Consider the following 13,807-nt stretch of genomic DNA (forward strand, 5'->3'; position numbering starts at 1 on the left):
GGTGAGGAACGCAGCGGACGCGCAGCTGAGAGGCAGATCTCGGCAAAATGGAGCTTCGAGATGATATCACCAAGTATCAAAGCGAACATTTGGATGAGGTGTCTTTAAAACCAGCAGAGTATGTGAAGAAAAAAAGCCTCCTGAAATACAAAGCCATCTGTGCTGTAAGTAGTTCTTCAGAGCTGCTAGTTTAACAATTTTCAAATCTGCAGAATTTTTAGGACTTTAATTGTATTAATATAATCAGTCAGGGTAGCTCGGTAATCAGTGCTTAAAGTTTTACTGAATGAATACAGTAACTTCACCGACAGATTTCTAAAGTTCCTCCAATACATATGAAGCAAATTTGTTTTTTTCTGGCAGTACTACAGTAACCTGATAGTCTTTTGCACAGCAAAGACATTGCTTCAATAATTTATTTTATACGTTTGTTTAAAGCAGATGTGTTTGTGGCCAAAGCAGCCAGAGTTCCTTTTTGCTTACTTTTTTATCTTTGGGTTTGTCATTAACAAAGCAGAACATGTAGGCAAGGCACTGGTGAAAAACACTCAGGAAGCAAGGCATGGGAAAAGACTAATGAACCGTTTCGTACAGTATTGTCAGTCCCACATCTCAAATATCGTGTCAACTCTTTTCCTCTTCCCCAGGGCTTTAAGAGTCATGCAGCTGCCTTGTAAATAATAATGTGTGAGGTTTTTGTTATGTTTTTGAAATCTTTTGTTGTAGCTGATGTACAGTTTTAAGCTTCTGTTTGTGACCACTGAAGAAACAAACATTATACCTTATAGTACATATATATATGTATATGTCTTGCATCTGTAAATTGGAATTTGGATAAAATGAGAGGTACTGATTTTAGAAAGACTCATAACTTAGTTCTGAAAACAGCCCTACGAAAAAGAGTCAAGTTATGATACTCTCAGAAATATGTCATCAGAATAATTTCACATAGTACAACTTCCTATGTTATGCTGTGTTGTGCAAGGATTGCATAAAATATGAGGGAAATACTGGAAATTGAGGGGAAAAAAAGATAGCACATTTTTCTTTAAGTGTTCATTACAAATAAATGAATCATGAGAAACAATGGGGGGAAATGCCTATGAAGGAAAGTAAATTATACTTTCAAGAGATTCTTGGAAGAGTGAAGTGAGAAATTTAAGTATCCTGAAACATATTAATTCTTTCGAAAGCATTTGAAAAGAATGCATTCTTTTAAAGGCCCGCCTATATGAAAAAAAAACAAAAATCTAAATATTTGAGATGTATACTGTTAATGTTCTACACCATTTATATATGTTTTGGATCAACTATGTGCATGAAGTACTTGGCAACTTCTTCCCAAAAGCTTAGGCAGAGAATTGTGTCTTTGCAAATGGTAGTCACACTGTCTAGTAAGTCCTCCAGATAACAGAGCATATGCATTAGGAACAACTTTTTTATGAGTAAGTAGCTGTAGTCCTGAATTTAGACATAGAAGTTAGCCATGGAAAGTCTAAGGATTTGAATAGGTGCTACCAATGTTATTTCACCCTAAGGTGAATGTCCCGGAATCAGGGGTCTTTGTGCAAATGCTATAATAAATGCAGCATCTCATATGTATACCTGCCATGACTTTTTGGGTTTTACTTCAGCTCTCTCATTACTTGCAGCAGTGGGAATGTTTGCTGCTGTAATAGCTGTACTTTCAATTTAGTATAATCAGTTTATTTCAACTAATAATGTAAGTTTTAATGAAAATGGAGGGTAAAACCATAGTGAACTTTAAGGTGAAGAGCACATGCCCTGCTGATGGGGTTTATCTGTTCTCAGTGAAACAAGACCTGTTAGGTGCTGTCCTCCCTGCCCAGAAAGAGCGACCTCTGCTCTAGCCCAAATGCTCCCCCTGATTCTCAATCCTTACTGACTGGATGTAGGAATAAACTGCTGCCTTCGCACCGTGTGTCTCTCTTTGAGGGAGGGAATTCAGCATTTCTGCAACTTTGGGCACTCTTCCCAAACATGCTATCCCATCTGTCTGTCTTACCCAGTTCTTTCACCAATTCCATTTCCATTCCTACTTATGGGGCATTTCTTCTGTACAAAAAACAGAGAGTGAGCAGCAGGAAGAAAGTAAAGGTGGGAGAGAGAGAGTGTGAAGGAAGTAACTTTGGTGTTGCTGATGTTTGTTGTTGCTTGGGAAAAATTAGTGACGTGAGGCTAGAGAGTGTGGGCAGTAAGGGAAATTCTTGAGTGTGGTCACAGGGAGCATAGCAACAGGAGGGGAAAATGTGGGGTATGGAAGGAGCCCCTCTGATTGTATCTATCCAGAGGAAGAGATATGTGCCATGCCAGACCCACAGTTATGTCTCCTTGTTGTCCCTGTGAGAGGTCTAGTTGGGAGTGTGCCACACTCCTGACTTTCTGGCTTAAGTGCCTGGATTTTCCTGGTCTATGGGAAGAAATAATGTGCTCTTAGACTGTCCCAGTGTGGAGCTGGTCCATAGCCAAATTGTAGCACAGCCCTCCCTGCTGCCACGCTTCTGCCCAGCACCTGCAAGGCAGGAAGGGCAGTAACAAAGAGCGTAGAGTGTTTCTGTGAGCAGGGATGGGCAAAAAGTAACAGGGCAGTGTATGTGCACTTGGTTATATCCTACCCACACATACAGTTTTTCTCAGCTCCTTATAGTTGCTGCAGTCTCAGTTAAGAGACTCCTTTACAGTAATACCAAGCATGAGGGTAAGCTGCTCTTATTTCTACTTTGTTTTGAATCTCAGTATTTGCTAGTGCCTGGCGGTTCCTGGAAATGGCAGTACACAAAAGAAGGCTCTGAGGCAAAAATGGAAAGTAAACCCCGCTGGTTTATGGTGCTTTTCTGTTTATATGCATTTTCTTTCCCATCGTTGCCTTAGAGAAGGCAAAAGTATAGACACTATGAAATACTCTGAGAGGGCTGTCACTTTTCACTCTGCCTTTCAGCCAGCATACATCACCATTCATCTTGAGGATCTGTTAAGCTGATAGAGGCCTCCTCAGCTCTTTCCCTGTCTCCCAAACATTATGCTGCTTTCTGTGATGGGGCTTTCTTAGACTGTTTATCTCTTTCCAGTTTCCTCTAACGTCACTAATGGGGTGATGTATTATGAGAAACTGGCATGTGATGAAAATTTGACACTTAGAGCCTCAATCAATAAGCTGAGTCTCTTTAAGAAATAACTGTGAGCATTTCAGGAAAATACAGAAGCTAAATAAAAGCAATTTCCTTCTCTTTACACAGATTAAGAATTTGCAGAACAGGTAAATACTTTGATTACTTCCTGCTGTCTTCCCAGCAACAACTTCCCTGATTACAACATGTGACTGGCCATAGGTTAAAAGTGCGGTATTAAGGTGTTGGCTTGTAAGCAGTTCACAATGTCAGAAGCTCAGAATGTCTCCAATTTTTTGATTAACAAGTTCAAGAAATTATTAGTTCATAAGAGATCATACACTCATAGAAATAAAAATCACACAGTTAATTTCTAATAAACATAACAGTTTATCACAATTGTGAGCTTTAATTTTCCTGTGTCTGTGTGACAGGTTCTGCTGTGTGCTTTGGTCGTTGTATCCCTGGGACTAGGTTTAGGACTAGGACTGAACCGTGGACACCAGGAGCAAGGTATGTTTATGATACTCTCAGCATAATTACCACTGAAGGTAGAGCTGGAAAAGGCCTTCAGCAGAGGCTCATTTATACCATATTATAAATGTTTGTGAAAACTTACCTGAAAATAAAGTTCTTGCATTTTTTCAAATTGGTTGTATAAAAACTGTACACTCACAATCTATACTTGAAAAACCTGTCCTAAACCACTGAGTACCTTGCTTCTCTTTCCAGAAGCGTTAAATCTAGTTCACAATCAAGACCAATCTTATGGAAATTTAATCATAATAACACTTTTAGAAATTTGAGATAGTAGTTATCTTATTACATATAATACTTTGCAATTATTTAAGCAATATGTTTTGTAGAAGAGATATCAGTGGACCATCTTTGAGACTCACACTTTGGGTACGTTTGGCATAGTTCAGGTGGCTAATGTTAAAACCGGTTATGAATTTTCCCTGAAGACTTTGGTTTCTGTAAAGCTATAGTAAAAAGAAGGTAATGCTTTGATTTGGTGGAATATTATTTTTTAGTTAGAAAAACAAACTTTGATGTCAGGGTATCAATTGGGAAGAGAACAAACAAACACACCACACGGGGAATTAAATAAAACACTTCCTTTAGAATCAAAACAATAGCAATCTCATACTGGAGGAGTTCAAGAAAGCACAGGTTCTTTCTCATTCCTAATCAACACATATTGAACTTGTTTATCTACTTATTCATCAAGTCTTAGCTCCTTCTGAGATCTTTCAACACTGTGGGCCTAGCGAATAGGATGAGATGGAATGCTTTTTGATGACGTGTATGTTGTATTACAACTTTCTGTGTAAAATATGTAGATGCCCACAGCTTGAGTCTTCACTGACATTTACCCGAGGAACTTGGTCATAGTTGTAGTAAGGGGAACATGGCACCACATCAGAATGTTAGCATTTTTGGTGCTTCTGTCTGCAGGTGTTACAGAACAACACTAAATAGGGACTGGCACACAGTTCCATTTGCTATGAGGGCAGTGGGAAAGACTGTTGCTGTTAAGGAGCAAAACAAGTTACGGTCAACACAGGTGCAGGGGGCTTGCAGTCTCAGGAGAACAGTCCTGGAAAGGAATCAGGAGGACCTGGCATTCTGTATGTTTAAAAATTAGCAGAGTTTGCATTTGGTGATAGCACAATTGTTTCTTTTTACATACTCCAGGTAAATTTCCTCATAGCTCCTGTAATTGTACTGGCTTCTTCAAATAAAAGTTAATCAAATACTAAATTCCTGACCTCTCACAGTTATGTAAATACTGTAAATAAATTAGAAGCACGGGTTACAATTTATGAGGGGTATTTTTTCTGACTTAGACCTGCTATTCTATATCATTTTAGATCAGGTAGACCATTTGAACAACTCTGAGTTCTTCAAAAGCCAATGAATAGAGGAAAAATTAAATTAAATACTCTAAACTTCAGCCAAAAAAGCACAGAAAAACTGTTTGCACTTGTTTATGTACATGAAAAATTGGTAGCTTTCTTGACAGAACAGACTCCAGTCATAAAACACTTAACACTCAATTATTTCTTTCGATCTTTACTTTTGAAGGATCCATTTATGTTCATTGCATATATAGTTTGTTATTCTAATTATTTGCAAAGCTTTCTTGCATTGAATAATAGTTGTTGATGGAAGCACTTAAAGTGCAAGGTACAGTATGAAAACTTTCTACCTTTTAGTTCTAGATTGTTTCTAGAACACAGTGGATATTGAAGCCCAAATTTTGTAGGCAGTGCACCCTGCAAAAGCATGAACCTTTTGGCAACTATAACAGAATTGCACCAGCAAATCTGAGTATTATACCTATGTCTGTCTAACAGTGTGCGTAGTCAAGAAAGCTGGAAATGTAGGTGCTCAGAGTGATTCACACAGTATTTCTGCAGTACAGAGAATGCAGACACAGGGCTTGCCCTTGTGGAGGCTGGTATGGAGCTGTGGGTGATGTCTGGAGATCTGGGGTTGTCCTCTGGTGTCCTCAGGACAGCCAGAGTTCGCCCTTCACCTTGCGTGAAGGTGTTAGAGCTGTGGTGAGGAAATACATATCTCCATGTCTAACATGAGACCCCCTCATTTGGACCATGTTCTTTCTTTCAACCCAAACAACCAAACCTGCACATTTTTAAGGGACGTTGTAATGATTAAGTAGGAGAGGTATGGTCTGAGTTCTGAGTGCACTGATAAGCTTTATGGGCCCTGCTCAGCCCCACAGGGCTGCCCCCACCCTGCCCATGGCCCAGGACCCCATTTCATCCCCATGGGGCCATCAGCCCCTGTCCCAGCAATGCCACATCAGGGCTGGTCTCGAGGTCCTCACAGCCCTGCCCTGCCTGGCCATAGGTCCTGCTGAGCCAGGACCACCCACAGACCAGCAGCCTGGCCTTGGCCTGTCCCTGTCCCCACAAGGTGTCCCGTTCCTGGAGCGGGGCTGCCCCGTGCCCCCCTGGCTGCAGCTCTGAGGGAGCTCTTGTCCCATGCAGGTCCCTGGCAGGTACACTTGGGAATGTCCAAAGTGGGAGTCACTCTTCATCTTGCATCCTAGACCCAGAAATGAGCAGGAGAGATGCCAATTTCCCCCTCCTCATGCAGGGAGGGTGGGACACCCTGGCATTGCCTCCCATGCCACTGGTCCTGGGGAGACCTGCTGCAGAAACAGCCCTGCCACATGCTCCAGGCAAGCATGGCCCAAACAGCCACCAGGACCTTCAACGTCCAGAGGACTTCCTACAGCTTTTGTTTCACCTTCCTCACCCATACGCTAGCGACCACATTGGAAGATGACTAGGGAAATGGATTTGGGAAATTATTCAGCGTATTTCTCCCTGCGGGCTGTGTCTGTAATTCATTTAACTGACCTGTCTGGGACAGGGTTATCCAAGTTCTCTTGCTGCCTTCTTCTTACAGTCAGCTGCAGACACAAGTGCAATGAGCTGCACAGGAAAGAGGTGCCTGGCTGCCAGTGCGACAGCAGCTGCAAGGAGCGCCGGGACTGCTGCTGGGACTATGAGGACACCTGCGTGGAGCCAAGTATGTTCTCTTACAGGCAGTGCTCGCTGGTTTCCATTTTATTGTGGGTTTCTTTTTTCATGTGATAGTAATAGGAAAATGCTAAATTACTGTATTTACACAGATATATGGAAGTTACGTCCCACTTTCTCAGGGAGGGAAGGACATGGCAGTCTCAAGTTGTCTACACTCAGATGGCTAGAGGGCCATAACTTGGTGATCTGGCAGGACACAAAATATTCCTGTGTCTTTCTCAAATCAGATCTCTGTATTTTTGTCCCTTGTGGATTACCAAAGCATTTGCAGTGCAGATTTCCTGGTCCAGATAAATCTGTGGATTAGTGTGAGTAGAAATTGTAGGTTATCTTTGACAGGGGTCCTGAAACAATGCCACTGAGCCGGCATCTCTTACACTTTTAAAAATGAACGGGTGTTTCCCAGTCAGGTGCAGTCTCCAGCCTCATGCAGCACTCAGTGGGGCCTGGGCTTGGAGGAGTGCACTCATCTTCCAGGGGACTGGCCTGGCTCTGCATCGAGGCCAGACTCCTCTTCAGTTACTCTCTGCTCTGCCAGCAGCTGCTTGGATGTTTTTTCATCCTTATCGCTTTTTCTGCCTGCTTCAGCCTTTACATCTCTTTTTTTTGCTGTCTGCAGGGAATCACATACAAGAACAGGAAACAGATCAGTTCCTTCTCTTTATCTTCTGTAGTAGAAATATGGGTTTGGTTTTTTTTTTAGATCTTCCTGGAAGAGGGGAAGGCATTGAACAGGGTGACTCTGAGGACACCCTTGTAAAATAAGCTATTCTGTGACTCTGTTAACATTCAGTGGCCATAGAAATAGGCTTATGTGTTAAACGAAATCTTGAGTTTTCCTTTCAGACAAAAGTTCTAAAGCAACTCAGGCAGAATGTGTAAATTATAGTTTAACAAAAACTTTTTTTTTCTTTACCCATTTCGTGTATTTCCACACAAAGGAGTTTATGTAAGGTTCTGTGAACTGAATCACAATTTTTTTTCTTCCAATTTTCAGCCCGATCTTGGAGGTGCACTAATTTCCGTTGTGGTGAGACACGGATACCTGGAAGTTACTGTTCTTGTTCTGATGACTGCTTGCAGAAAAAAGACTGCTGTGTAAACTACAACAGTGTTTGCAAAGGTAAATCAAAAGTCAAAAAGATTTATATATAAATTGTCCTGTGAAATAAATAGATGGGCAAATATGATAAATATAAAGGTAGATGCATTTGTTTCTCAAGATTAGAGTCTTGCAGTGACTTTCTGGAAAATGAAGGTGTTTTGAGGTGAAGCTTTTGGTATTTTTACTGGGAAAAAGATGGTTTCTAGAGAACAATGTGAATGTGTGTCATTCTTAAGAAAGAATGTTTTGATTATTGCAGCAGTATACCAAATGTGGGGGTTTGGACTTGGTGTGTTTTGGGGTTTTTTTCCAAAAATAGATGGAGATATGTTTTATGCTTTAAACTTCATGCAATCCAAAGTACATATTGTAGTAATCATCCCTAATTTAAAATTTCCCATCCTTTTTATTAGAAATTAATTTTCAGCTTGTGTTTCTTATGCATAAAAAGTGCTATCTGTTATCAGGATTCCTTTATATTGTGAGGTGGCAGAGATTTAAGGCAACTCCCTCAAAATTGTATTTGTCACTTAAATGCAAATTAAAGCTAAAAGCAGGAGTTTGACTGGCTGCTAAATTGATTGAGATGACGTAGTTAAGGTCACTGTACATCCCTGCCTTTGGCCGCTTGCTGGGATGGAAGCTCTCTGTGGTGAGCTGAAAACTTAAAGAGCCACTGCTTTTTCTCTTTTCTTTATATTTTTTCCTTTTTGGATGTTTTCATTATTTCTTCTCTTATTTCTTCCAAAGAGATGGGCAAATATTATCATAAATAAGTATAGCTTTGAAGCAGGTGGAGAATATTCAAAGGAGAACAGAAAGAATTACTTGAAATTTGGAAAGCATGGTCAACGAGAAAATATTAAAGGAGTTTGGCCTCTTTACCAAACAAACAAACAAACAAAAAGGCTAAAGGGAGCCCTGGCAAACATCTCTAAATGTGTAAGTGGTATCTGCAGACAAAGAAGTCAGTAATCCAGTGTGGACAGGACACAGTTAAATGTTTTCTATTTAAAACAAGATAAAACTTAGGATAATCTTTCATAGTGATTTCCTCTCCATTTTGTTTGTTTGCTTGTCTGTGTAGTATATGTGCTTTGTTTTTAATTTACAATTGTAGACATTAGCCCTTTCAGTGTTTAAGGGCCTATTAGGTTGCAAGAAATTATTTCTACAGGTATCTTTAGCCCTATATTTCTATAATTCTGTATTAAAGCAGAAAAAGTACCAAGAAGAGCGCTAAAAAGATCAACCAGGAAAATTCTTTGCTGTTCGTTTTTTTTAATGTTGACTTAGCATTTTCTTCTGTCCTTATAGGTGAAATACCTTGGGTGGAAGAACCATGTATATCACTTGAAACTCCTCAGTGTCCAGCTGGGTAGGATAAAATAATTTTGTCTTCTTGGGAAACAAAATCATTGTGATGGTCAGAAATACTCCAGTGGCCTGAAGCAGGTCTTCATGAGGTTTTCATATTTACTGAGAATAAGGTTCTTGCCCTGAGGAATATTCTACAGAAGCAGTTTGTTGCTAGCATTGCTTTCTCAAAGCTTTGTCATTTTGATGAACATTCATTCATCATTTACAGTTTAGAGCAGAGAACAGGAGTTCAAATCCATATTGCAAGTCAGTTTGCAAAGACCTGGAAAAATTGTTAGAGTTATCTCAAGGTTGATGTATCATGAATTGTTTGTAGTCCATTTTATGTTACCATGTTGCATCTGTGATAATTCAGATAAATCACCTTATGCAAGCTGTAGTAACTATTAGAATCTGTGACTGCAATTCTTTATCTAAGTAGCAGGGTTTTTTTACTTGACTTATCTGTGGGAAGAAAGGTGTGTTAAAAAGGAAGCTATGAAAGTAGCTTATATATATCTACAAACACTGAAACACAGAAATCCTGATGTCCACCTGTAGATATGTTGCTGCTTGTGCAGTATTGCAGAATCATAGGTAGAGGCTAGGCAGAAACACAGTTTAAAAGTTGTTCTCAAAGAAAAATGCATTCTTTTATGGTTCAGTTATGGTATTTATGATGTTATTATTCTATTTTACTGCCAATTTAGTTTAATTATAACAATAATACCTTTAGTATTGTGGCTTTTTCATGGGTTCCTAGATGCACCTCTCAACATAGGTATAAAAGCATACTTTTTAGGTTAACAACTTGCTGAGTTAACACTGTTTCATAGGCTAAAGCTTGGAAACTAGTGGAGGAGGGCTTCTTTAAGTACTGTAAACAACATTGCTATATAAAGCTACATATAATTGCAGATTCAAATCAGGAAGCTGTTCTATACAAACGGTTCTTATACAAACTCTTGATGCCAGTGTACTTCTGTGTTTTTGAAAGACTGCTGTGAGTGAGAAATGAGCTGGGATAGTCATTACTACCTGATGTGAATATATAACTTTTTTTTTTAATAATTATTACTCAAAATATTACTCAAAAAAATGGTTTGGAGTCAGTTCTCAGTGACTGCATTTTATCAATATTTTTTCACTTATGTAGTGAACGATTCCTATAAATTATAAATAGTTGGGTTTTTTTAGATAGGATGTGCAGTGAAGCCTACTTCAAACTACATTTTAAATTTAAGTGTATGTTTACAATTTTTATGTTTCTTTATATGTTTCTAAGGAGATAGTGGAATGTATAATGATGGTTAATAAGAAAACTGAGTTTGCAGAACTAGATGAGTTGATCCTACTGATTTGTCCCTTGGAGCTATGAAAAAAGGTGCTATAGCGCCAGCACTTTATAACTGCTAATTAATTTTTCCTCACAAGTCCTTTTAGATTGGTTAAGAGAAAACATGTTTAGTAACTTAGAAGTTTATTTTCACAGCTAGCACCTCCTAGTTAGAATTTTCATAGCAAGAATTTAAACACTGTTCTAGAGATCAGCTGCAGTTTGTGCCTGTTTTATCATAGAACTCAGATCTGAGGCTTTTATCCTTGTTTCTTTACAAAAAGTCTTACCCTAATCACATTAGCAGATGCTGCATTCCTTTTGTAGCATTGAGTTCAGTTGTCAGGGGCCTTGAGGTGAAGAAGTGTTCTCCAGCTCCATAAGAGCTGGGAAACTTGAAAGATTTAATCCATAAAGAACATGGACTGCTTAGTGATGTCTTCACAAAGGAAATGTGGTAAGGTAAGGGGGTTAGCACAAACCTGACATTGCAAAGACATGTTTCTCAGCACTGAGACCAATTGACCCTAACTGCTTGCTGGGTGACTGCTGTACTTTTACAGTCCTTGAGCAGCTGCCCTGAAAGATTTTTTTAAGATGCATTATGAGATGAGAGACAGAATTTAACCCATTAATATGTACAGAGATACTTTGGCTCTTCTATACTCTGGGTTTGTATGTGGATGCTAGTCTGCAGCGTTTGTATTTATTTGTATTTGTAATTAAAAGATTAACGAAACCCAATTTCTTTTTCTATGTTCTATTTGTACTGAATAGCTTGTATTTTATTCCTCCAGTGTTTTTTTTCAGGATTGTGTATTTGCTCTCAGAATTAAACTATTATCTCACATGGTGGTGTTAATTCTGGGATGTAAATGGAAATTCTGGATCCTGCTTTTAAAAGTAGAATTTATATTGTTAAAGATCTTAGCAAGTCACCAAGTCTTCAAACTCCTTTACGATGACAGACTCATATTTTCTTGTAGGTTTGATCTGCCACCACTTATCCTTTTCTCAATGGATGGGTTTAGAGCAGAATACTTGCAAACTTGGAGTTCTTTGCTGCCAAATATTGAAAAACTCAGTAAGTTATCAACAGTGCTTTGACTATTTTCTTTAAAAGTCTAATGCAGCCTCTCCAGTCCCTTTTGCTGCTGGCATGCATATGTGTTGTTCAGCAATAAGAAAATCACAAATCAGGTCTCCCTCATCAGTTGTATATTTTCATTATTATATGTTCTACATTAATTCTTGCATTTGAGTGCACAGCAAACATGACTTTCTTTTAACAAGGCCACTAATAATGGTCAACAGTTTTTATTAAATAAATTGTTTCAAATATACATTCAAATACAATTTAAGACTGAAAAAAAAATTTCAGAGGATTTCCTGTAGTCTCTATACTCCATTGGAAAATTCTAGCTGATAAGGAGATCATCATTAAAGTATAATACAATGAGAAAATGCATTGGGTTATTAGGAAATTTTCCTCAAATATGCACTTTTCCAAGTCAGATATTTTAAGATATTAAAGAGAAGCTGTATATTTAAAAGTATGTCAGTGAATATTATTATATTAGACTTAAATGCAATGTAATTTACATATTGGTATAATTTAGTATATTGATATGATTCCAGTAATGTTCAAGTAACAGTTTCCCAATATTTCTGAATATTGGGAGAAAGAGTAAGTCAAAGATTTTGAGCTTGTGCTGTAAAGGGCTCTAAAAAGTGGGACCCATTAGCACACACTTCATTAAAATTTCCTTGATATTTTAGAGCTCGACTCTCAAAATATGTTGTACCTGGACAAAATGTCTGCATATTTATTAATTTGTTCTCAGCAGTAATAGTCTAACAGTGTCCGTATCTGTAATGAATATATCATATTCTGTTTCTATTGTGCTTATTTGAAAACTTCATATGAATGTTGCAAAATACATTTTACTGAATAGTTAACAATCTTGTTTGTGGATAATGAGGGTATCCTGAAGCCTGAACTTGAAGCAGTATGCAAACCTGACTTCCTGTGCAAATATTTTATTCTCTGACGTCAGTCTGATGTCGAAAGGAACTTGAGTCAGTAAGGAAATCATGCATGCAGAAGTCAGTGTTCAGTACCAGTCTTTTGAAATAGGTGAAACTGAAATGCCAAATTGGCAAAAGGCATGAAAAATATGCTACGTATATGTTTACACGAACTTTTTAACAAGAGCAGACCTAATTCAGCATTACTCATATTTGTGGTCAATTTTATCAACGGCTTATGCACATTCATGCTTACACTTCTGAGAAACCTATAATGGAAAGGAAAGGGAAATTCCTTTCTTTGCAAAAGAAAAAATGTAATGCTGATTTGTAGTATAAAATATTTCCTCTCTATCAACTCCATTAACCTAGGATTTTCAGTAGAGCTAGTCAAGCTAGTTGTTATAGAATATGTACACTATGAATGTAGCTTCTTTACTGTTCAGGAGAAATCCATTAAAAATTATGCTGATTTTCGCATCTATTTGCCAATTATTCAGCCCTTCTTTAAACACTCTTTAAGCCTTTTTTTTCTGTACCACACTGGAATAGTTTTGTAGAATAATTTCAGGCTTTCATTTTTTAGTTGATGTTCTTTAGTTAAAATCAGTTTCTGTTCTTTGACTGAAACACTGCATCAAAGAATAAAGTTGAGTGTGAATCAAATAATCTGGATACAGCTTAATACAGAACTTTTTCTCCACATGAGTTAGATTACAAAATGGCTTTAAGGCATCTTCAGTCTTCCCACTAAGTTGGATACTAGAGTGTATTTAGCTATTATAGATGTTCAGGGGTGTTAAGTGCCTTAGACTGCTGAAAAGCGATGCAATGTTTGGAGAGAAAGGTAGGGGTGGGATTTACTCCAGAGCAAGACACATACATTTAGATACGTTCTTGGAGGTGTCTGCATGTGAGATCTACATGCTTACCATATTCAGTTTTTTTATGGTTAGTACAGTCTATACAGTGCAATGGAAGAGCCTAGAGAGCAAGTCAGCTCAACCAACAGACAGAGGGTGCCACTGGACAAATTGTTGCCTTAGCCTATGTTTCTAGTATACTTTAGAGTGCTGTGTCATATCCTAGGTAGACTTCAGCAGCTGTGTCAGAAGGACACAAATCTGTCTCCCCATGATCATGTGTCAAAACTGCCAACTTTCATGCAGATGTCATGGATATCTGAGGGTATCTCAAATGGCACCAGACTCCAGTGCTTAAGCAACTGAGTCCTTCCCATGCATCTGGTCATCACACAGCTCTGCACAATATC

General features: G+C 38.5%; 1 protein-coding gene across 1 annotated transcript in view; it reads left to right on the forward strand.

Annotated features, from left to right (window-relative positions):
• ENPP3 (ectonucleotide pyrophosphatase/phosphodiesterase 3) overlaps positions 1–13,807 on the forward strand; it is a 41,302-nt gene continuing 27,495 nt past the window's right edge. Inside the window, exons 1-6 of the mRNA XM_026844046.1 lie at positions 1–164; positions 3,563–3,641; positions 6,570–6,692; positions 7,704–7,829; positions 9,129–9,189; positions 11,493–11,590. Coding sequence (XP_026699847.1) covers positions 48–164; positions 3,563–3,641; positions 6,570–6,692; positions 7,704–7,829; positions 9,129–9,189; positions 11,493–11,590 — 604 coding nt within the window. The 5' untranslated portion in view covers positions 1–47. The remainder of the gene's footprint in view (positions 165–3,562; positions 3,642–6,569; positions 6,693–7,703; positions 7,830–9,128; positions 9,190–11,492; positions 11,591–13,807) is intronic.

The sequence above is a fragment of the Athene cunicularia genome, assembly GCF_003259725.1.
Source record: "Athene cunicularia isolate RWA chromosome 3 unlocalized genomic scaffold, athCun1 chr3_part1, whole genome shotgun sequence".
NCBI lineage: Eukaryota > Metazoa > Chordata > Aves > Strigiformes > Strigidae > Athene > Athene cunicularia.